At 39.3% G+C, this 26,014-nt stretch overlaps 1 protein-coding gene across 4 annotated transcripts in view; it reads right to left on the reverse strand.

The window, feature by feature from the left end:
- Nucleotides 1-19,693, reverse strand: part of CNOT4 (CCR4-NOT transcription complex subunit 4) — a gene marked incomplete at its 5' end in the record, with an annotated part of 43,061 nt that extends 23,368 nt beyond the window's left edge. For 2 of the 4 annotated variants that reach the window (XM_084279654.1, XM_084279652.1), the window contains 6 exons: nt 3,642-3,766; nt 7,963-8,088; nt 8,903-9,004; nt 9,513-9,599; nt 12,287-12,484; nt 19,520-19,693. In XM_084279654.1, the coding sequence (XP_084135780.1) occupies nt 3,642-3,766; nt 7,963-8,088; nt 8,903-9,004; nt 9,513-9,599; nt 12,287-12,484; nt 19,520-19,693 (812 nt within the window). Of the gene's footprint in view, nt 1-3,632; nt 3,767-7,962; nt 8,089-8,902; nt 9,005-9,512; nt 9,600-12,286; nt 12,485-19,519 lie in introns of all 4 variants that reach the window. The other 2 variants (XM_084279653.1, XM_084279651.1) reach the window with 1 other exon arrangement.
- Between the last annotated feature and the right edge of the window lie 6,321 nt (nt 19,694-26,014).

The following is a 26,014-nucleotide window of genomic DNA, read 5'->3' on the forward strand; positions in this document are numbered from 1 at the left end:
GTCTGTGCCATTTTCTAATATAGGAGGCGTTTTCCTGTGTTCCATTGTTAAACCGTTGGCTGATTTACTTGAACTCTGTAATGATGGCCAGGCATCTTTGTTATTACTGTTGGGTCTGGAAAAAGGCAAGAGTAAAAAAAAAAAAAAAAAAAAGAAAAAAAAAGAAGAGTTCAAGTTATGAAGAAAGTGTTTTTAAAATTGTAAGCACTGGGGAAATGAATCCTTGTGCCAGCAATCCACAGGAATAGATTTATCTGGGTATTATTTCTCAGGTTTTAAATGGTGATGACTTAAAAAAAGAATTAGTGGGGAAGGGAGGGTAGAGAGAAAACTCTGGGGAATTGTTTTCTTCATTGAATAGATAATTGCTCTGCCAATGATGAAGCTTAGACTTCTCCATTTGGGGGAGAGGAAAAAAATAATAAAAAACCAAAACAAAAAAAACACCAACAGCTTCAAGTATCCAGACCTACACATAACTCATTTAGGATTATGTGCTTTATCCCATATGTATTTGTAAGTTTTTAAAATAAGTGTTTTATATTCCAGGCCCTTTCAATCCTGGTCCCAACAGATGAAGTTTAGGCCTTCACAGGAGTCCAAAGCGTTACTAACAGACCATGAGATCAGTCAGACCACCACACTGTTCAGGTTACTGGTCTCTTCATTTCTAGTTTAAAGCCATAACTAGGTCCCTTTTATAAAGTAACATAAACCTTCGTTTCAGAATGCACATTAGATCCAAAAGTTGTTCAAGAGCAGACTCAAAGCCAGAGTTTTTACTGAAAATAGTTACATTTTATACAAATCGAAGTTCGAGTATCATCTATAATGGAATGCATTCAAATACAACATCATCCACTAACCCTACAATCTTACCACAACATATTTGCCTTAGCATTTTCCATAACTTTAGCTTTTCATTTGCTTCAATTAGGATGCTGTTCTTAGTGTCCAAGAGGTGTGTCCACAAGACACAAGCTTCAAAAAAAGTTTTTTTAAACCTGTATGTTCAGATATGTTCATCCATGTGAAAGTTTTTCTTACACAGTCCAACATTTACTCTACATCTCTAGGTCAGTTTATTAAGTTCTCAGTCAGAATCTGGACATTCTTATGGCTGCTTACAGCAGCACAAGTGTTTCCTACTCCTGGTCAAATAAAAATCAGTATGACCCTCAAATCTCAGTTTTGTAAGACTTGCTATTCTACCTCCATATTTCCCCCATACACCTGTGCAATATGAACACAGATGTGAGCCATGACCTGATTTACAGATCATATCTCTGCTTTGCTATCTTTTACCTTGTTTCAGATGTGTACAAGTCAATCAGATACTGACCAAGATGCATCAGTATCATCAGATGCTGACGAAGGTGCATCATCACCAGTCCAATGTCAGTCATTTTATATTCTCACCCTTACAAAAAATGTCACACAAGTCAGCTTTACATCTAAAGAGAAAGGTAAAGAAGCTGATTTATGTTTTGGGGTTGGTTTTTGTGCATGTGGGATTTTCTTGTTGCTTTAGTTAAGTTCAAATGTGCATGTTTCTAAAGGGCCATTCTTTAAGAGACCAGCAAATGTTTAACAAGTGTTTCCACTTGCAGCATAAGAAAGCATTCATTTAAGTTCTTTAGGAAAAGGTCAGCAGGAAAGAAAAGAAAAAAGAACTTGGCCTGTTTTGAATGTGGAATATACCTCTAATTGTAAGAGAATGCAGTCACCATAACTATCAAGTGACATACCAAGAGCTGAGGGCCCACATACACAAAGTGGCACTGGAGGATTTTAACATTTGCCTTCAGCAGCAAGAACAAAAGCTCTGTGAGTAGGACTTTTCAAATTAGAACACAAATGTGAAAAAGCATTTATCACAGTTTAAAGAACTATTTTTCCACTACTGGATATTTATAATTAAACATCTACTATGTGGAGCTTCACTGCTATTCAGTTCCAGAGTGAAACTTGCACCCCAGAAACACAAGAACAACAAAATTGTCAGAGGCTCTGGTAAACTGCCAGAAATATTAATATCCTATCAATGAATCGGGTAAAACCAAGAACCCAACTGGTTAGAAGGAGAGCAACACATTTACCAGCTCACAAGCAACATTTAGTACTGATGAAATGGGACTTGGAGAAACATTTCAAAATCCCAGCTATAAGAAATTCACTTTGCAACCCAAAAGGTAGTGCCTAGCCCTTAGCAAAGAACAGACTCTGCTGTGATGATGGTTTTCAGCTGACAAGAGAAATTAACTCCAGACCACTTGTTGCCTTTAGAATACCATGCTCTTTTTTCCACAAGTGCCAAAATGTTAGCACCACAGACTGGCCAAGCTCCAATTCATAATTGCTTTCTGAATGCTCAAAAGTTTGCTGCAGTTTGATAGAGCATTTTTTCATCAAGTTTTACTGGGATCTAATTAGGTTTCAAATTAAGGTTAGTTTAGACTTCGAACAAAAAATAATCAACACCCAAATGCAGGAATTGGTGTATTTGCTTTACTCACTGCACTCTAGCTTTCAAGTTAATATTGAACCAGTGCCCAAGAAATAAGCAACAGCACAGTCCTTACAAAGAGGTCCAACCACAGGTCCCAACTGCTTGCAGTGAAAGAGCATACTGACACTTCCTCCACAAGGTAGAGAAAATAATCCCAGTACACCAGCTGGGCGATCAGTTCTCAGAATTATATTCTGCTTACTCAAACTCTATTATCAATATTTTAGATGCAGCACTCACTCTCTTGCTTAAACTGTTGTATGGTGATGCTGCAATGCCAAGTAATTGCCTGAAAAAATCAGCAGCAGACAAACAGGCCCACAACACAACCCCTGACTGCAAGGCCAAGATGCATACAAGTGCAATCTAACTTTTATGTTCCACTCTCGTCCATCTCATAATGAAAACCCTACAAAAAGGAGTGGGGAAAGTTAGAGGTTTTATTTCTTTGTCTTAAATACGAGATTTGAGTGGATAATTCACATAAGGACTGATGACTTCAGGCTTTCATTTATCTTTGCATGACTATGTATGTACTCATGGTCAGAAATCTTCTCAATAACTTACTGAACAAACTACTGAACACACTGCTTGCAAGCAGTGATATCTACAACACAGTGAAATATAGATCATTTAAGTTTACTTGATGAAAGCAAGAAATCTTTTGTTCACATCTAGTAAATACTAACACAAAAGATTTTACTCTCAAAATTATTATTTAGAACACAAAAGAAACGCCTATCAAGACTATAAGGCCTCAGTTGTGAAAGTACAGACCACATTCATCATGACACCATACCAAAAAAGCTGACACCTAGTCTTCAATAAATAATTCTGTGTTTATGCAAATATAAAATGCAAGGTCTTCTTTCAGAGTAACAATACCTTTTTCTAAACTAGAGACCCAAATACATGCAGCAAAACTCTATTTCTTTACTAAGTAAGACTCACTTTGTATCAGTGGTGTAAATGTGTCTGCACAGAGAAAACCAGTATCAGAGTTTATCATGTAACAGACATTAAAAGCAACAGGCAATTCAGGGGATGCAACAGGAATAAGAAAGTTTTCCTTGGGAATAGCCAGACAGAAAGCATAGCCAGGCATTCCAGCATCAGTACTTACGCATCATACCTCTGCAGTGCTGTCACTTTGTTCTTGTTCTTGTCAACTGTACCCGTAGATAATTGGAGAAAGTTGGGGTTTAATTTGTATAATTCTTGCAGTAGTTTCTGTTCATATTCTTGATGCTTACCCGCCTAAAGAAAGAGAAACTCACAATGAATGAACACTGGTTATACATAGATATTAAAACATACTTTTAATATAATAAATGTATGTCCCAAAGCTTAGCAATTGAGCTTTAACAACAGGTCAGACCTGACAAACTCAAAAGAGTACCTAATCACAGCACAGACATGATCTCAATGAATCTAAAACTTGCCTATAAGCACTTGGATGTATATACCAATTGATAATTTTTGGAGACTTCAAAAGCAGAAAAATAGTCACAGCCTTATTAGAACTTGCTCTTCAAGTTCTAAGCAAGAGCTCCACAATACACCTTCTAAATCGCAACAGCTACATCTCCAAGTTAGCCCGCATTTAATGTACCAACCATACTTTTCAGGAGACAAGGAGTAAAGAGAACCTCTTTTAAACTGAAAGCTCCAAAATGGAAATTATTTTACATTAGCTTAATAAAAACAGGTGGTCTGAGTGTTAACTATCACATGACAAGGAGCATTGTCCAAGCAATAGCAGATAAATCCTTTTTAATAAAAAGAACATTGCAGGTTTTCAGTTAGCTGAACTAATTGAGAACAATTCCTTGCTTTCAGAAAATGAAGAGGTCCAATCCAACTCCAGAATATTGAATCTGGTGAGTGAAGGATGTATTTTTAACAGTGTATCATATCTATAACATTTTATACTTAAAACCAGCAGTATACACCCCCCCTAACATTTAAAATGACATCTGAAACAAATTCAAGATAAGCATTACTATTTGCAAGTTAATTATTGTAATGAGTCAAATAAAGATGCAAAATGGAACAGTGAATTTTATGAAATAGTCAATATTATCTAGAGTTTCCACATACTAAGAGATGTCCTTCAGCAGAGGAAAGAAGTGCTAAGATTTATGGTCAGGCATTCTGAATCTGGAACACATGTACCTCTCACATCTTCTCTATTGATTTAAAAGCTTTCACACAACTTGCACACCTAAAAATTAGCATTTGTAATGCAACTGATGCACAGGCAGTGTGGACATCATAGTAAAAATGTTATAACCTAAAAGAAAATTATCACTTTCTGTATATAAAATTAAGCAGGAATATTTGACATATTTCAAAAAATAGCACTGCTGAAAGATTCAATTAATGTGAATCCTCCAAGTCAGCCAAACACCATGAACAGCTTTTTTGCTACATAATTTGCCAGTTCTCCATTACTGGTTGATTCTGAATTTGTCTTTCTCCAGGTAGTCAACCTGCAGAACCCTTAAAACCAGACACCGAAACGTGGTGTAGGCATCATCTTACCCAACTTCACTAGTGTCTATACTGAAACCGCTACCCACAATAGAAAAATTGTATTCACCTGAAAACACACTGTTAGATATACTGCACCCTGGAAATTTGTTTGCCATCCTCTATGAATAGAACATAAGCAACTAGCTAGGATGCACAGATCCGCACTGCAAACAGCATGTAGCTGAGTAAGAGACCTCCCTGGGTATCTTATCTTGCTCAAGGTAAGAGTGGCAAAAACCACTGAACTTGATGACAAGGAACATCAGGCCAGAGCTAAGCTCACTTACCTGTGATTTAAAGGTAACAAAAGAAACTAGATTAAAATCTTACACAGCAGCTTGCAGTAATCATGATTTCTAACGAGAAATTCAAGAGCTCAAAAAGCCTCTCCAACCTGCTTTACCTGAACTCCCAACTTTACTTTTCTACCAGTTCCTTTCAGTTTATCACAATTAGCTCAATTAGCAATTCTTAATCCTAGAATGTAAATTCATCCACTGATTCTCTATTTTTAAAAATATTCAAAGTCTGTGACAATGAGCGTCCAATCTCATTAAATGGACCTGTAAATTCACTGACACGAACCCAAACTCCAGTAAGCTGGTGCGCTGAAAACTCTATGCACCAATCAATAGTAGTCTAGTTTCTAGTAATTTCCAAGAAAGCAATAAGAAATCAAGAAAGTTTAAAGGAATGTAATAAGGAATGGGAAAGGAAGATTCATTTAAGTCACTAAAATCAAGTATAATCTACTCAAAATTTCTGAAGGAACTCATATATGAAATTGAGTTCCTGGCCAAGGCATTTAGCTTATCAATTTTAACTCACAGTTAGGGCAGAGGACTGACAGCCTGCCACTGCTTTCTAAAAAAAGGGCTGTAGAAATCCAGTGAACTAAAGACTGTTAAAGTTCAACCTCCATCCCTCCTAAGCTATCCTAAGAAAAAAAAATGTTCATGAATAAACACAATCTTCTGGGAGTGACTCTGAACATCTGTTAAGGGCAATCCTACGTCACTGACATGATGGAATTTTATGATAGCGTCAACAAGCATAAGGAGGTTCCATAATATTAAAAAAAATAAAACAAAACAAAAAACCAAACCAGAAAGTCCCAGACATCTTGATAGGGTTTCATATCAGAAGTTCTTTACAAAGCTGCCCTGGGATAGGGAAAAGGTTCTTGTATGAACTGAAGCTGGTTCAAAGACAGAAAGGTAAGACTTACTGGTTACTTTTAGGGTGCAGAAGCAACTGATAGAGACTGATGACTGGCATCAGTTTTGTGCAATATCATTGGCATGAGGAGGGGGGAAAGAGCAGGTTCTTTGCTTATAATACCAAGCTCTTTCAGTAGTAAACTGCCACGCTGATAATGAGTAACTCCAAAAGAAACCCAGAGAACTTGGTAAACAGGCAAAAAGGTGACACCTAAGTGCCACACAAAACATTGAAGCCTGCCTCCTCATAATGAGTATGGTGCATCCAACTTCTGTATCTCAAAGGACACAGTTAAATGATAGAGAAGGGCAACAAAACTTATCACAGAAAAAGAACTCTTACAATGAAGTTTAAAAGCTCAGAATTTGGAGACACTGTCGAGACAGGTAAGATGAAGTCTTACATCATCACAAAAGCAATGGATAAAATGAATAAGGATTCTGCTTTCACCATGTATTATAAAGCTAAAATCAGAGGACATTTGACAAAATTAATTGGAGATCAACTTAATACAGGCAAAAGAAACGAGTTTACTAAACAGCTGGTGAACTTCTGGGGCTTGCAACCACAAAGGACTATAGGGTTGACAGTATGAGCAGGTTCAAAATGGATTAAATAAATTCATAGCTGACAGCAATATAAAAAGCTAAAAAGTCCAGATGAATATACCCTCAAACATGTATAAAAAAACAGATCCAGATGGTTGGAGAAATACATGGAAATGAACAGGAAAGGTGGCCCAGTTTGCAAGTTCTCCTTGAATTTTACCTCCTATTGCCATTATCTGTGACTATTTGTCTGAGGCAGGAGGGTATTTTTTTACTTCATCGAAACGTGGCTGAGAAATAACTGCTAACTTGTGGATAAAGTGTTTAATAGATATTGAGGTTCTTCCTTATTAGCTGGCTTACATCAGTCTAAGACCTGGAATAAAATCTACTTATTTCTGCACCAGCACTAGGGCTGTGGACAGCCCAATTCATGGAGAGACTGCATGCAAAAATTACAGCATGGATACAAGTCTGGCATACCTAAGACTGAGTTTAAAAACTTCATGATACTTCATGTGGAGGGACAGACCCCAGCACAAAAGATCCCAGAATATACCACCTTTGGGATAGTAAAGTTACTTAGTTCCTTCCTACCCTAGATAACAAGCATTCTGATAGTTACCAAAAACCCCACATCGTCATTTATGTATTAGTTACCCTCACTGGTTTATTCCCAAACCATTTATATACCCTTCACAGGCTAAAACAGGTATCAAAATTCAGATAGTGTGGTCAAATCACGGTACTATAGTTAAGCCATGATAACTGTTCACACACACAAAACCTACTGGAAGACCCAGATCTGCACTAACTTTTTTCGACAAAACCATAAAATAGTGTGTTACCTTGCACTGCTATAAGCAAAGGGCAACTAACTAACCCAAAGTCATTTGAATTCCTGAAAGAGTTCACCTCCAGCTTTTTGGCTAAAGAACACCTCAGTAGACTTCTCAGCCTTTAAAATCAGCATGCAGTGAAGAATTTTAACTAATTGCTCACTTTCAATATCCAACTGGTTAATCAAATTCAAAATGCTGCTTTAATGCAACACTGAGCAAATGGCTACATTATACACACATTAGACTGAATTACATACAATAAAACACATACATGCCACATTTTCTGTGTTTCCCATTCATTACTTACCTGCATTTCCTCTTTTGTGAAACTGGCTGCTTCATCTCCCAGCTCATGTAGATACATGCAGTCCGGTTTTGGACACTGCATGTTTTTTAGAAAATAACTGCAGTATTTTGTTGTACCTAATGATGCCTGAAGAAAAAAACAACACAACAAAACCCACACATCACTAAAGTACTGGAGATTAAGAATGCCTTTTACAGTATAAGAAAAAAAGCTGTATTTGCAAAGAAGATTCCTTCCCATAATTTGAGGTTCAACCATAGTGCATTTTTTGGTGCACATGGACTAGTAAGTCAATTTATAAGAAATCTATATACTTAAGGATTAGGTAATTAGGATATATTTCTATTTTCATCCCATCTAAATAAGCACCAAAGACTCTTTAGTAAATATTCACATTCACACTCATAAAAAGCCAAATAAGCAGTTATGAGTTTGTATAACATGAAACTGGTTAATGTTGTGTAGCAGGGTCAGGAAATGAATATTAACTAGATGATTTTCTATAGCTGCTTAATTTGGTTAAGTCAGTCTGAAAATCTGTTTACACAGACACCGAAAGGAAAAAACCTTGCATTTCTCAGAGAGCTTTTGAGGTGTATGAGGTTTGGACTACAGAAATGCTCTAGTAAAGGCAAATAATCAGATTTTCACACTTATTAAGCTATACATCAAAAAAGCCACTGTGCTAAGGGAGAGGTGGTGCACCTCTGTCTCAAACTTTTAAGATGTTACCCATTAACCCCCTAAAACAATGGCCTGCTGGAAGCTCAGTGAACTTCCACACTGTGATTAATCCCAGGAAAACAGGTTGAAATTCAACATCCATTAAACTGGACATTTATGTGTAAGGATATGCCCATGAATCGAACAACAAAATTTATACTATGAACTAATACTACTGCCCTAGCATATACACATAAGAATGTAAAAATATGACCACCTTAAGTGTTCTGCCGTCTACCACCACATTATTGACGCATTGTATGGCTCTGAGAGCATCTTCTGACCGGATGTAGGTTACATATGCACTGGCACTTGGACCCTAGAAAGAAAGCACAACATTTCACTATTATTCTTTTTCATCTCTCTTCATACAGATCTGAAGCTTAAAATGGTTTTTAGCAGTTCTTCTCATAAGGTGGTATTTTTAGGGCTAGATGTTTTTAACAGGAAGATTGGCAAAAATGGTAGGATTCATAAAAATTTTGATGCAATACCTAAAGAATGGAGAAAAAGAAATGCATCAAAATGCTGCTTGAAAGTTCTAAAAAAAAAAAAAAAAAGCTATTTTAACCCTGAAATACAGATTAGTGAATAAATGCCACATTGTTGCTTCTCACCCTGTCTTCCAGTTCTTAATCTTTCTACATCGCATCTCACATCTGGTTGGACAACATCTCAGTAAATTAATTCTTGCAGTTCTATAGATTTATTTTCTACTTTCTTTTTTAACCTACTGCTTAACCAGAAATAGGGAGCTCTGGACTGACTCTGCACACAGATATTTTCTCTAAAGGAAAAAAGAAAAATGACAAAAGCTTCCATCTTACCTGTGAGCCTGCATATGATGTGCTGTTATTAATGACAACTTTATGTATTTTACCAAACTTCCCAAAATATTCTGGTCGTTTCAAAACCTACAAGAAAACAGAATTAAAGTGATATACTAGAAAGTTAATCCATACAGGGCTGTACTCATTCTTCTGTGTAACTATACAACTCAAGTCTTCAACTAATAGAAAACAGGTCTCTTCTACAGAGAGAACATGTAGATTTGTTTCTCAACATAAACATGGTTATTTGCAATAGAGAGGACATTGCCATTGCAGTAAAGAACTTAGACAAGGGATATCCCACACTTTATGTTGTATTGTTAAAAATTATTTTCTCAGATTACCTAAATCCTACCCTGTCAAGATACATCCCATTCAGCAGTAAGCATTTCTGTATGTATCTATTTTATAATTTGAGGACCCCCCCCCCCCAAACCAACAAATCACACTCATTCCAGTTTCAAAATAAGTAACAGGCTTAAACTGTCATTCAGACATATTAACTGCTAGGAGCAAAACACTGACTGAATCCTGACTCACCCCGCTCCAAAGAGAAATACTAAACTAATTGACTCAAGATAGCCTCAAGTTTCCTGTAGTTAAGTCTGGTCTTCTGAAAGACAATATATGACACTTTCTAGGAGCAAGAAAAGACATTTTGGAATCAACACCATGCTGAAATGAATGAGTGAATATAACATCCCTGAAGAAAAAAAAAACAGCAAAGTTCCTGTCTTGCCCTTCTCCACATCAGTTATTACTAACATGCCAATTAGGGATTGATCCTGTGCAAAGCAGGAACATCTCCAGCATATTAAGCAACTCTGTTAAGTAACAGTTACCTGTGTGCCAATGGAACTGGCAATGTATCTGAGACACTTGTTATCAGAAGCCCTTCTTTTTCTACCCCCGTGATGGAAGGGGGTGCAGAAGTACTGACTACTCAGACTGAAGTTAAACTCAGGCTATTTCTAGTTTGAGACAATAACCTGAGAGGTTAAAAAGGAAGATTTGTTTTGCCAGCTCCATCTTCATATTAAGACTGGATAGCACAGTTTAACTGTACTCATCCAAGAGCTCCTTTACCTAGCCACCTTCTCTCCCTTCTCAAAGGAGCATCAATGTCAGGGCAGGTTGTACAGACAACCAGTCTGTCACTAGTCTCTTCTGACTGCTCTTCACTTGATCTATGCCCTCTTGAGAAATCCTACACCTACCCTCAGGCATCATTCCAGAGGAGATTGACAACCTTGAGTAAATCGGAAGAGCTTCTTCAAATGTCTTGCTGATTATACTCCTGATAAGATATGGCAGCACAGCCTTCACAACTTTCAGAAGAGCATGCCAGCACAAATGGATCCACTTGTACTCCATTATGATCCATAGATCTATTTCCAGAAACAGCAAATACCAGCCAGTCTCCCCTTCCAAATTATCTTTATTTGTGCAGGGTGGTTTTGCCTGCTTAACTGGAAAACTTATCTTGAATACTCTTATTTTTTAGCCCATCTCTCTTCCAGGCCAGGTTTCTTGTAAATCAGGTCATCTTGATGCTACATGCATTATTCAGTAAATACATATTGTCTACTGTCATGTCAGCAAGAATACTGCTACCCACCAGACCTAGCCTAGCAGCACTCCCCTCTGCCCCTTACTACACCAATAAGCCCACTTGTAATTACTTCCAGTATTTGGTGTGAAATTAACAGATTAAAATACCCCTAACAGTAATGTTATTATTTCTCTTACTCACAAATCCCTTAGTGGTCAAGGAAACTGAATACATGTTTCAGTAATTGCATGAAGCCAGTGCTGACAGTTGCTCACAACTACTTGTTGCTATATTCCTGTAAAAATGGAAGTGCTACAAGCCAGACCAGTTTAATGTTTCTCTTCCCTTCACATCTGCCCCTTTTTCCACTTCCACTAAAAGCAGCTTTTTACATCTGTTCTTTCCCAGTCTACCAAAACACAGCCCATATTCTGTTAGTCCTCAACACCAGCCACCTGTATCAGATTTCTCCAGACAATTTAGTCCCATCAGGTGAATTTAACTGGGCACAGTAGTCTTGAAGACATCTAGCTTACCCTGTTGTACATTCCCTCCATATTCTCATTCAAGGTACAAACTCCGTTAGCCAACTGCAGCTGGCCAACCATGGAAGGAAATAAAACATTTTAAAACACAATTCATTTTCTCAAATGAAAAGCTTCTTTTTGGGGTAGCAAACTAACTCTTTCCTGGGTCTTCCTCTTACTGATTTTTTTTTTCCCTCAATTTACATCACCCTTATGCTCCTTCCTAGTCAAACTTCAAGTGTTAGCTTTCTCCTCCTGTCCCTACAAGTTTCTGCTACACTTTGTACTTGTTCTTTATATCCAACCAAGCCCCCATTTCAGAACTGGTGATGCATGACACTATAGTACCAGCAGATCCAGCCTAGGAAAATGGAATACCTAAAAAACCCCACCCTTAAGCTTATTTTTAAGCTTAACAACAAGCCACTTTTAAACAAATACAAAGAACAATTTCATTCAAAAAACAGAGCATCTGTACTCCCAAAAGCAAAGACATAAACACTTATTGAGGCTATTCTGGAGAAGGAAGCTGAGCAGGTTCCCTTAAGAAAAGGGAGCCTCAGCAGCAGTGAGCCTTTTAACTGCTGCTTCATTGTGTCCACATCAGAAGACAGACAAGGGTGGGTAAAAGGGTATTACAGCGGTTCCCTAACAGTAAGTTAAGAGCAAGATGTGCCAGCGTGAACCCTCACCTCTGGGTCTGCTAGGCGCTGAGATAGCCCTACCACGAAGACAAGGTTCTTCTGTACAACCCGTACACTGGCCAAGTGTTTGCGGTTCTCTGATATCTTCTGTTTCCTCTCATTCTGTTTCTGTTTCTTTTCATTTTTTATCCTTTGCAGCTCTTCCTGGGAGAGTGGTTTGTACACTGCTGGATCTTCTGGATATGGCTAAATATAACAAATACCATTAAAAACAACCCATAAAAGAAACAACACATTTGAAAAATCATTAACCCTGACATTTTAATGCACAAAATTTCTTCTGTTAAACTATTCTGATTGCTACAGCCAGCCACAGTACAGAAGTAGAATAGGTGGTCCTTTGGGAAAGGTGAACATCTTCCACGTTTTCACAGAATCCTCCTATTTATAGGCATAATACTGATTTGGTCAACAGCCACATTCTAACCCAGCTCCCTACTCAGTTTGGTAACACTACAAGCAGCTGCAGCATGACAACCAACAAATCCTGTTAAGATTTCACTAACGTTGTGTACTAAGCATGGTGAAAGCATGCCCTGCATATTCTACTTAATATTTAGTTGTCTGATACAGCTTTGGATGCTTAAGTGTGTTAAAGTAAAGACTACAGATAAGAAATCAAATTGCACATATTATTTCAGTAGCCCATCAAATTCAAGACAGTAACATGGCTTAATCTTTACACAGCTAACTTCTAGCAAAGAGACAGCTTTCAATACAGTTACTGCATGCTGACTTAAGTGTTCTCATCATGCTTGTGTACCAGTTTGAAACAGCTTTTTCTTCCTTGGACAAAGGTTCATCTTAACCTCAAGATTATCACTGACAGATAACTCCTCAACACAGACATAACACTGTAGAATTTAACCTCAAAAGTATCTAGCAGAAGTACAAGTGTCCTTGGAGTTACCACAGAAGATTGCTCTACCCATGCAGAGCATTGCTATAAAAGTACTATTTCAGCCTGATCTTGTGGACTACAGTGCACTGTCCTCTGCTCCAGATTACTCTTCAAAGCAGTCCCATATTCCTTATCTATCCCAGTCTTCTTAGACTGAAAAGTTAGATTTCATGCTTTATAGACAAAGCAATGCTAAGCACAGAAGCAAATGTATAAAGTCTTCTGAGTACATCCCTCAAACAAAACAAGATACATTTGACAATTTAAATAGTTTAAAGTTCAGCATCGTTATGCTATACTTGAGACATCTTCTGAAAACATGCTAGTCAGCTTCAACAGATGGCATATCATGGTGAAACATCAAGTCCTCTGGAACATATTTTATCTTCACAGAAAGAATTTAAAACTGTAAGATACTTCAGCAGTATCCAAGGGCACACGAGTCCTCACCGTGAAAACACAGTTAAGGACTCATGTTACCCTTGAACAATTAAAACAGTATTTCTTAGAAGTTAGGTTATTGACAAATAACACTGCATACCTTGCACAGATTTCACAGTGTACTTTATGAACAGCAATGACCTGCTAGTAAGGTCATTTGAGATTAGCCATTGCCAATGATTATCTTGAGTTTTAACACATGTACACAAGGATTTCAGAGATGCAGAATAATTCTGCAAGGCATTTCACTTCTTTAAAGACCTTCTCCAAGTCTGTGTTAATAATTTAGAATAAAGACCACATATTGTTTTCTTTTAGGGGAGAGAAAGACTGCTTGGCAAAGAGAGAGTTCGTTCAGTTACTGGTCAAGCTGAATACTGGTAGGAATGGGAAGAAAACAAGTGCACCAGTGTAAGGTGGATTGTAGAACCAGAAATAAAATGACTGTCCCTATATCAAGTGATGTTGTATCAATACCCACAATCCTTCCTTCCACAGATTAATTCCTTCTCCACATCCCATACTACACAAAACAAGGCTTGCGAGTGAGCTGCTCTCTAGTACTGCTGAAAAAGTGAATTGTTTTCAGTAGGTTCAGGAAAGCTCTGAAAGTCCAAGAAAATACTGCAAACAGTGCCAAAGTTCATAATGTTATCTCTTGCCAACTACAGCCAATTCAGAGCATATTCTCAAGTGAGAAGCAAGACAGTATGTTCCTTCTCTGTACAGCTATTTGCTACTGGAGATCCTTAACACTAGTGAGGAAACAACCTGGGTAGCTCAAGCAGAACCATGAGCAGTCCACAGTGGAACTGGTAGTTTGCATAAGTACAGGAGAACACAAGAATTGCTGGGAGACACAACTACACAGCAACCTCAGGGTCAGAGAAGAGAAATGTCTCCATCTCAGCAGAAGGTAAAAGACTACCTGAATATAGATTTCAATGATTAAGAAGTAGTAACAGTGGATTTGCTACTATGGATTGCAGCACTTGTTTGAACAACAGAATTATCAGAAGTTTGAGAGATACTGTAGACCTGTATTACATATGAAATGTTTCACATGTAGGTTTATTCTTTGTGACACGTTTAACGCTTCTACAGAGTATGAGTAGTTGGATATCCTGACTTACAGAACCTGTAAATGTATCTATGTGCACCTCTTGAATACCACGAGTAAATGAAAAACCCAATCTTAAGAAGTGATAGATAATTTTCTTGTCTATGTATAGCGAGTGGCATGATGACAGACAAGGGATATTGCGCATTTAAGGCGAGAAGAAAGCAAGTAAGCATGGCACCAACATTTCAGAAGCTAATTCTAAAAAATATTAGGTTTTAGAAATCCTGTTTCAAATAAGGACAAAGTGAGTCTACAAGTAGGTCAAGAAATTATTTCATCTTCAGAATGATTGCTTCCCAAGGCGGTGAAGTTCATGAACTCAAATGCTAGTTCAACTAGAGACAGAACACATACAAGGACAGCTGGTGGAACACGGCTCTGAAAGCCATACAAGGTGGACTGACTGCCAGTGTATGTCTCAGCATCGTTTCATCTGTTTACTCTCTGTCCAGCCCTACAAAATAGGGGCAAGGGAACACCATACCACGGTATCAGAAGCTGTCATATCTTGCAACAGCTGAAATGGCAATGCTGCTGACACGGATGCTCCACCCCACACACCTTTCTTTTTAAAAAAAAAAAAAGCAGCATAAGACACTTATGAGTATCTACTACAAGATACTTCAACCTATCACTGATAGCTTTGCTGGTAGAGGATGAGTAATTACATCAAGCGTTACCAGCATTCACATATTTTCAGATGCAAGACACTAAGAGATGCCAACATCACTGATTCAGTAAGTTTAGCTGACATCCTCCACTGAAGTTATACAAATCTTCTTCAGCAAAAACCATGGAAGCCACCTGAACAAGATGTGCCAACACAGAAAGTGACCAGGCTTTTTTTTTTTTACACTAACTGCAAGTTGCTGGTAGTCCTACAACATCAAAAGTCTCTTCTGCAGTCTCATTTCTTTAATCAGAGATGGCCCTTGATGAATTCTTAGTCTTCCTCACTAAGTTTGTCTTCTCATTTAAGTTTTGTTTTCTTTCAGAGTTTTTCCCCACATTTTCCCAATTGTTGAAAGCTGAGCTGGGATTTATCAAGCACTCTGCTTTTGTCATTCCCAGATGGGTCACATTCCTTCCAAACAATGGATGTACCAACATTTCCCAGTTGTTGCCTTGCTACCGAAAAGGTTCTGAAATGAGAAATACAGAGAAAGTCAGTAAGGTTTATGCATAGTATAGACCATACTACTTATACCAAGAATATAAAATAGCATTTCCCTATACATTTCTGAATATCTATTGTTGCACCAAACCACTCAACTGTGGGATTAAAGCACCAAGGGAAACAACTGACATTTGGAGACTGCATTAAAACCAAGTGTTCCTTTTACACAGAAGCTGAAGTAGAAGAAACACAGACAAAACCATGCTTAAAACATGTTATTTCTTGGTCAATAATGTAGCAGTTTACTGTCTCTAACACAAGGTGCTAGGAAGAATAAAGCTCTCTAAGTTAGGGAACTGGAGAACAAGGGAAAGCCACACCACAGGAACAGCTGTGTTATCAAGTTGTATCATTCGGTGGAAGGGCAGAGCAATTAAGAAATGTGAAGGAGCCAGGCTTTTTTTGTTGTTGGGTTTAAAAACTGCAACCACTAAGGTCTGAGTGCTATGGTCTAACAAAGCCACACAAGCAACTGAAATGGTACTTATTATTCACATGACAAACAGCACCTCAGCTGATGAATTTTACAGAAAAGAAAAATCACAGCAAAGAAAAATCACTGGCTTTACAACACAAACCAGCGAGTCTGGTGACCAGCTTTTGGCTACAGAATTCTCTTTTGAGGACAGCATATTTTCATTCTAATTTGACAATTTAGCAGCTATTTTCACTCACAGTTAAGAAATCAATTGACTGGAAAAAAAACCAAGCAGGAAGGCTTGCTTAGCACTTACGATTTCCTACACCTACTATTCTGAAGGGCATCAAGAGCTCAAAGCAGGTTAGATCTGTTTAAAGTAGCTTTTGTACTTGTAGTTAATGAATTAAACAGAAGCAGTTGTCTGTACCTTCTGAAATACTCTTCTGAAAAGTTTAAGAAGATTTAGTGTGATAAGCACTAGTTTACAACCAGCATTCAGGTTAAATTCATACTACCACCTTACTTTCACAAATCAAAACAAAGGTTTGCCTACTACTGTTACTAACAGGAGGAAACAGGATACTAACTCATTTGACTGCAGCTAGGGGGATGTGTTCTGCACATGAAAACGTTACCTATGTAACAGTTCAAGCATATAGAAGTACTTTCTCCTCGGTTACAAAAAACTGCAAGCTAACGTTTTTTCAGTCAGAAGTAAATTAGAGGAGCTTAGGAAAATAACAATATACATGAAACAGACAGTTAAGATCTATCCAACAAGTGACACATGCACCACTCTAGCATATAGCCAAACTATTTTATCACAGCCTCTTCCAAAATCTCCCCTTTCAAGTAAAATCCCTGGATAGGGAACTTCCTCACTGCTCTGCTCCACAGACATCAAATCACAGAAGAACTCACACTTCATTCAATACCACTGGCACAAACAGCAGTTTTCTATTATGCAACTGCACATCACACAGGCAGCCTTGCTTTTAGTACGTGTTTACTCACAGTCCATTTTGCTGTAACTATCCTGCACTGGTATACACATAAACACAATGTACCTGTTAAAACCAGAGTACCTGCTATAAGCTTTCCTGCAATTCTGTTGCTTAGCCCTTCTTGGCACTTCAGCATTTTACATGGTCACAACCAATACACACCATTACTAGATGAACTAGAAAACTGCTTAGATCTTTCCCCCAGAAACTTTACTACACGTAGATTGAAACTATTTAGACACACTGCAAACACACACATACCTGGTTCAGAAGGTCCAGCACACTTGAAAAGCTGGCTTCTTCACATGTAGTTGATGCTGCCACCAGCTCTGTAGCTCGAAGTGATTTATTCCCAAGCTCCTGACGGGGTCTCTGCACCACAATGTCTTTGGCTACGCCACGAAAGGAGCGTATTCCTCAGCATCCTCCTGGCACATCTCCCACAATCCAGCAGTAACTCAAGAATATCTTGTGGTCCATGGAGGAAGAAAGCATCAGGAATATATAACCTGTATCCGTTGTGAAAGGACTCTGTCTTCTCCTGGAAAGGCCAGTGTGCTTCGTTCCAATTGTAGCACTCTCACTAGCTTTGATCCCAAAACTTTTCATGAACGAACTGTATCCAATTCAGCAAAACACTTGCACACCCAAATACCAGATTATTCCACATGAAAAAGTCTGACTGTGGCTGTATCCATAATTCAAAGAATTTGGATATCCAGAGGCAGTGAGCAGCAGCATGCTGCTTCTGTGTTTTTTCAGATATATTCCACAAACTTCCAATAACGAACAGGCAGAGATGAATCAAATCGTTGTTGGCAAAAGAGCAGCATAATAAATCCAGGGAAATGAAGCAACTTCAAACAAGGAAATTCCAGAAATCTCACATTGTACCACAGGAGTAGAGATTTGTCTGAACTATGGAAATTACCATACAGCATATCATGAACAGCAGGTATCACACGTGGAGACAGATTTGGCTGATGACAGGTGGATTGTCCTTGCAGAACATACAGCTCAAATACTGCAGTAAATTTGCACAATTTGCTAAGAAACTTGTGTTGCTGTGGGATAGCCTTCAGGCTTGCAGAGGCTTCGAAACAGAGGTTAGCAGTGATAGCTTTAGTGTAGCCAAAGCCCAAAAGAGCAGCAAGAAAATATGACTGGAAGTGCTTACAGAAAGCTGTAGCAGTGAATAAAGATAGTGAGACCACGTAAGATTACTTGGTGTCTGAAAAGGGAGCTGTAATATGAGACAGGAAGCCAACGAAGGCATGAACTGGGGACAGGATCACAACTAAATAGCAGGAGAAAGAGGGGACATAAGTAGCTGTGATTACACAGGAAGCTACAATCGAGGGAAGTCGTTAGAATTAAAGATATTGAGAAAGAATTTTATTAAACACTGAAGATTAGGAAATAATGAGGTTAAGGAAAACACTAGAAGAAGGAAGAAAATAACTCAAAGAAAAAAAGCAGGCAACTTAGCGAAGCTGGAAGTTTATAGTTGTGGCCAAAGTATCAGCCAGACATCAATTAAGAGAGAGGGAGAAATTGTGACTCTTAAAGTACCATCTTTAAGTATTTGGCAACAAGATCAGAATACTGGACAAATAGACTTAGCCTAGATTTTTAAATGCTTTCAAGCTTGACAGCACTGGATATATTTTCCAAAGGTTTTACATATTTAGTGTCCGGAAAAATACAGATTAAAAGCTCCAGTGCCACAAATAAAACAAGCAGGTGCTTTATAAGCTTGCCTCAGGCAGTTCTGCTAGTTTAGCTGAACCTTGTCCCTCAGCAACCCCCTGATGCTGGAATCCTCACTGTCCTTCCTGAAAACACTTTGTCAATGCATGAGCACCCCGACTCAAAGGATTTTTTTTTTGGCAGTTCTCCCAGTATCAGCATGCCTTGGTTCTGATCCACAGCTTCCCCTATTAATCCAGTTCTGAATTTAACAAACCAAGACCAGCCATTGCACAACAGCTTCGAGACATATGCAGACTGAATCTGAACCATTCGACACCTCACCCTTGAGCTAGGCCATGACTAGATGAATGTTTCCCCGAAGGAAAGTGATGTCTTTGGTACCAAGACAATGCAAGAGCCTTGTGACATGTGCGAGACAAGCTGCTGTTCCAGGATATTTACCTTTCTGCAAGCAGGACATAGTCCATTCTCATCAGTGCGGATACGATGCCAACAGAAACGACAGATTTGGTAGCCACAGGTGCAAGGGAAGAAGTTGATGTCATCAATTTCCAGAGGCTCCATGCAAAGAGGACATTCCACAGGGTCTTCCTTAGCATCAGGGCTGCGAGACATCTTTATATGTTCGCAGAGCAGCAAAAGTTTATAATAACTTAATAGATCAAGAAGGTCAGCACTTGAAAGTCTGCAAGAGAAAAAAAAAGAGGGGGCAATTAATACTTTTCACAATCTCTCCTTTGCATCTTTCAGAATTCAAGTTCTCCACCACTTTCCTTCTCCCAAAATTATCTGCTAACACACAAGTTGATCCCCAATAAACTTCAGTATCTTCCCACTCATGAGTCACAGAAGTAATATGGTACCTGTGATGTACATCCCTACACAGGTAGGCAAGCACTTCTTTGGCAGTTCATGAGCCTATCTGGGTTTCAAACCATGCTGTTGGAAAGAAATAACTTAACAGTGTACACCATATGCTGCTTCTAAGTTCTGCCAACTCCTTTAACTATTGTTTTCTTGAAATCTTCTACATCCAAAGTCAAATTCCTGAATGCAGGACTCCGTGTTTAAGATTGTTGTGGGTTTGTGTGACAAGATTCGGAGCGGGCGGGTGGGGGAGACATTGGTAGCGCCCCTGGGATAACACATTTAAGAAAAAAAACACGCAAATCACTGCTTCTTGCCACCAGAGAAAGGAGTGAGATGTAAGAAATTTTGCAGGCACCAAAGTCAATGAAGAAAGGAGAAAAAGAGGGTCTCCAGGCACCAGAGGAGAGATTTCCCTGCAGCCTACGGAGAAGACCATGGTGGAGCAGGTTGTCTACCTGCAGCTCATGGAAGATGATGGGGAATAGAGATCCCACCTGCAACCTGTGGAGACCCCATGCTAGAGCTGGTAGATACATATTAAGGATGCTCTGACCTGGTAGGAATCCTGCACTGGAGCAAGCTCCTGGCAGGACCTGCAGCCTGTGGAGAGGGGCCCACACTGGAGCAGATTTACTGGTGGGACCTCTGACTCCACAAGGGACTGCTCCTAATGGAAGTGACCCATGCTGGGGCAGCTGGTGAAGAGCTGAAGCTCCGTGGGAAAGGACGCACATTGGAGAAGTTTGTGGAAGACTGTCTCCCATGTGTGGGACCCCACACTGGAGCAGAACAAAACTGTGATAATCATGTCCCACTCCCCTCAAGAAGGAAAACAACTTGTCAGGAACTGGCAATTGGCTGTCTCTGTGACCCCTGCCGGGGTGGGGGCAACATAGGAGAGAAATCATGAATGAAGTTGAGTCTGCAAAGACGGGAGGGGTGTGTGCATGGGTGTTTTAAGATCTGGTTGTACTTCTCATTATCCTTCTGATTGCAGTCTGTATTTGTGTAATAAATTAATGTTTGTTTTTATTATTCTGTGCTGATTCTGTTTTGCCCGGGACACTAATTGCAGACTGATCTCTCCCTGTCCTTATCTCAACTCCTGACCCCCCCCCCCCCCCCCCCCACTATCTATTTTCTCCTCATCCAGCTGAAAATGGGAGTGATAGATCTACTCTGGTGGGCATCTGGCCTACAGCCAGGGTGAAACCACCACAAAGATCAATTTCTTCCTTTGCTCAGAGATGTGGAACAACTAGAGATTTAGAATAACATTTAGGTCACCCATTCACACTTCTCAGTAGGGCTACAGAACTACCAAACAAAACCAAGGAAGTGGAAACCAAACAAAGCTCAGGACGATTTGTTTCTATGTTCATCTAATTTTTTGGTCCAGAGATTGATCTCCAAGATCAACCTTCTCTTCTCAGGTATTCAGCTTTCTACGTATGTCAAAACCTTCATCAAGTCATTTATGCTTTTCATCAGCAAAGCCCAAATACATGCAGATGGTCACAATCACCCAAAGTTTTAACTTAAGAGCGTAGCCACAAGATGATATTCCCGGATCAGAATCTTGGAGATAAACAAAGTTCAGGTCACCATTTTCTTAACTCATTTCTTGAACTCAGTCATTGAGTATTCTTCTATTCTGTCAGTTTAAGAATGCAGCACAAGAAAGTTACTTTCAGACTCAAAGCAAGGCACACAGAATCATCAGAGAGATATTAAAGAAAGAAGAAAAATCTCAAACTGATTAAGTACTACTCTGGATATCTGAAGTTGCATCTAATCTCAACAAGCTGCCATGATCTACTGCATGAGACATGCATGTAGATGGGACAGAATTAAAGGGCAACAGTAAAATTTTCAGATGGACCTTTTGGAGGAGAAAAAAAATAAGAAAGAAAAAGAAAGAGAAACACAGTGAAAAAAGATGTGACCAGAACTGATAGTTGGATGGTCACGCTATCTTATGACCTACACCACTTCTTTACAGATAAGTCAGCTCAAAAGTTTTTTAAAAAAATCCGAAGTTCTTTTTACAATGATGCCTTTCCCAAAACACCACTCATGCAATTATATAATTAAACCACTGATACAGTCTGGAGTCCCCTCTACTTTCCCAGAGAGCTTTCTGTTTCATTTTTAAACAGAAGACTATCAGATCACATACTATTCCATCTTTCTCCAGGCTTTTAGGAGAAAGTCCAGAAACAAATTCTCACATCCACCTGCTTGAAGAAGAGTAACATCTACTCCTGTCCTTGCAAATATGATAAACAAACATTTTGAGATCACACCTTTTCTCACAGATTTGTCTGCTGTAGCATTAAACTTACATGTCTTTGGTTCAATACTTTAACAACCACAATAAGACAGCTCTGTTTACGATCTTCCACGCTCTAAACCATACTTCCTTGCATGAAATCTATCTTGCAAAGTCCAAGAGGTTCAAGCTCAAATTGGGACCTCCCACCTTACAGGGCAGAATCCTTTTAGCATCAGTCTACATTATGTGTCCCTGTTCTTCACACCTCTTCACAGACAGAAATCCTGCAGTAAGCAGCCAGGAGAGTAGCCTGAAGAGGAACAGCTTACACATAACGCAACCAAAGCACTATCCAAATACACTGCAGAGTGTATATAGCTTTGTACAGGAACGATTGTGCTATGGTTAGGTGAGCCCATGTTCATAGGCTGATAAAATGCCAAGTGCAGAGTCCTGCACCTGGGACATAACAACCCTGTGCAGTGCTATGGGCTTGGGGAGGAGTGAGTAGACAGCTGTAGGCAGAGGAGGACCTGGGGGTGTTGGTTGACTGTTGACTGAATATGAGTCAACAGTGTGCCCAGACAGCCAGGAAGGCCAATGTCATTCTGGCTTGTATCAAAAATAGTGTGGCCAGTCAGTCTAGGAAGGTGATTGTGCCCCTGTACTTGGCATTGGTGAGGCTGCACCTCAAGTACTGTGTCCAGTTCTGGGCTCCTCGACATAAGAGGGACATTGAGGTCCTCGAGCGAGTGCAGAGAAGGGCAACCAGGCTGGTGAAGGGGCTGGAGGGCAAATCCTGTGAGAAGCAGCTGAGGGAGCTGGGGATGTTTAGTCTGGAGAAGAGGAGGCTGAAGGGAGACCTTACCACCACCTACAACTACCTGAAGGGAGGTTGTAGAGAGGTGGGCAATAGTCTCTTCAGCCAGGTGACAGGAGATAGGACAAGGGGAAATGCCAAGAAGCTGTGCCAGGACAGGTTCAAAAAAGTTTCACTGAAAGAGTTGTTGGGGCCTGGAAGAGGCTGCCCAGGGAGGGGGCTGAGTCACCTTCCCTGGATGTGTTCAAAAAAAAAAAAAAAGAAAGAAAGGTAGATGAGATACTCAGGGATATGGTTTAGGATACACTTGGACTCTATGATCTTAAAGGTCTTTTCCAACCTGTGATATCAGAAGCCCAGACTAACTGCAATTTCAACTAGCTAGGTAGTGAGCATTAGTAGTTACGTAGCCTCTAGGCATGAAGTGCAGTTCTGGTAAACACAAACTGCTGCCTGAGAGAGGAAAAAGTTCCACTGGATGCTCACATAAAAGCAAGGATGAGAGAACAGATTCTAGATGCAGTAAGCGTAATTTCTGTATATGGCACACACTAGCAACAACACTGTCCTCTTTTTGACCTCCATAACGATTAAAATCAAAAAGTTAAACTCCTACACAGCAGCTTTTATTTTGTTATCTATGCTTCCAATAGTGCTATATTTACAATCACTTTAGCAGGCTCAAAAACAGGTTCTGGTGTTTTCTAGAGAACACTAGCAGAATCAGACCTGGAGGAAGTAAAGGATTAGTTTGTTTGGGAGCTTTGTCTTGTTTTTAAGAGGACATTCCCACTGGCTGAAGAGTGGGAGGGACTTCTAAAAGGCCACAGCACATTGTTTAATTGCTTATTATGCAGATAACACATTTCCACAGCAGTTCTTACATTTCCTGTAAACTTTTCACACTTGCACAGCAGCAAAACCATTACAATATAAAAGCAACTTTAAAGCAAAGCACGGGATGAACTGATTTTGTTCAGTTCAGATGTGGAATTGACTTTGTCAGAGATCTCCAAACAACAGGTCAGTGAGCAGACAGCATATTATTCCCTTCCAACATGTACTGATTCCACCGCATGCTCAGCAGCTTTGAGCCTACTGAAACACATCTAAATCAAGCTATACTAGCACTAGTGAAGCTGTAGTTGGACGCACAGTTTTGAAGGAACTTCAGCAACCATAGTAAAATTGCTGAGTTATGAAGTTACTATTTGGAATCTGTGCTAAGAAATGTCATCAGTTCGTGTGAAAAAATCCGTGACATATTAGCTGGTGCCTCTGGGATATGCAGACAAGCTCTAACAAAACTGCAACATGATTAACATTTATGAGCTGTTTAACACTAAGACTTCAGCAGCTGCTAGCAATAATGCCAATGGCTTGCTTCAGTCAGCAAATGGCCCATTATTTTACAACAAGAAGTAAAGAGCAGCTGTGTGCCATGTTTCTTTAAACTAAGTAAGAGACAATATTTGTTTACTTGGGAAAAGACCATTCAAGCATCTCATTTGGGAGATTCTCCACTGAAGTGTGTCTCCGTTTCAGGATGGTTTATATACCAGGGTCTGTATCTCAACTCTGCATCAGAATAACATGCATAGTAAGGTATCACGAATGCACTGTTCACATACCACTACCAAGAAGCACAGAGCAACCAGTCAGTTCTAGAGCTATTCCAAACAATTCAAAGTTAACGTCACAGGAAAAGTAACGCAGCAATGGCAAAATACAAAAGGCAGTATTACATGCTGTGTTTAATCAGAGTATTTCATCTTTGGGATCAAGTTCAAAGATTAAATTAATAGTATCACAGGAGAAGAGAGGAAGGCTGTGCACGTGTATACACACGATACAAGCAGCTAGAATTTGTCCATATGCTTTCCAAAATGCCGACAACTGCAGTCAAACAGGGCTCTGACAGCTCCACATCCTGTTTACAGGAGACTCTGCCAAAACATTCACACACACAGGGATGGAGTGAAGGTGAACAATGTCCAGCAGCATCTTTTAGATTTCATGAATTCATAATTGGTAATAACTAAAATATAAAATTATATAGTTGTGTGTCTTTAGTTGGCATGGTAGAAGGGATAAGTTCCTTTCTTTTCCTAACACATATGCAAAATGAAAAAGATAACTTTTAACTTGTAAAACTGCTTACTTAGTAGATTTGACAGCTGTGTCAAACCAGCGTCACTGTAGAATTGTTTCTATTGATGAAAAGCTCCAAATTTTGCAGTCAGGAAAAATGGATCCTACTATTTGAGGGCACTCACCTAAACACAATTTTACTTCTCACATAGCTAGAGATTTCAGACCATTTTGCACGCAGACATCACCTTTCCCTTTTTCACTTGAGCTGAGCAAGTTTAACTTACAGCAGTTTATCTTCCCTACTTAATTTAAAAAGGGGTCATAAAAAAGGGGGCAGGGGAAAACCAGCTAGCTTATTATCCATCCTTACTCAAGTGACAGAGACCCCCCATCATTTCCCCATAGTAGACACCAGAATATCTCCACTTACTAGCAGTTCATTTTAATAAACGCAGATCTTAGCCCTCCTCCAGGAGGGCAGTAAGCTTCAGGGGACCGAGATACACTCTCCCCCTCACACAACAAGGCTGAATCCAGCCTTGCACTAAGAGTATTGTAGCCAATAATTGCCAAATTTTAGTCACAAAAAACCCGAGTAAATTAAGGACTCGCATACCAGAAAATATTTGGGACTCTTGAAGGAAAAAATCCAGACATGTGTTAGCTAATGTTTTACTTAAAGTTCAAACATATCTGACACTTGAAGTGAAACAGGTCGGAGTCTATGCACCAAACCTTTAGTAAGGGCTCATTAAACTTACGCAAACAGAAACTCATACTTTTTTGTGGCCTTGTATCTTTTGAACTCATCAGCACTGAGAAGTCTGAAAAACATGCTGTGGAGGCTGCCTGCATAACATTATGGAGAAGGCAAGCG

Source organism: Gallinula chloropus (genome assembly GCF_964237585.1).
Source record: "Gallinula chloropus genome assembly, chromosome: 1".
Lineage (NCBI taxonomy): Eukaryota > Metazoa > Chordata > Aves > Gruiformes > Rallidae > Gallinula > Gallinula chloropus.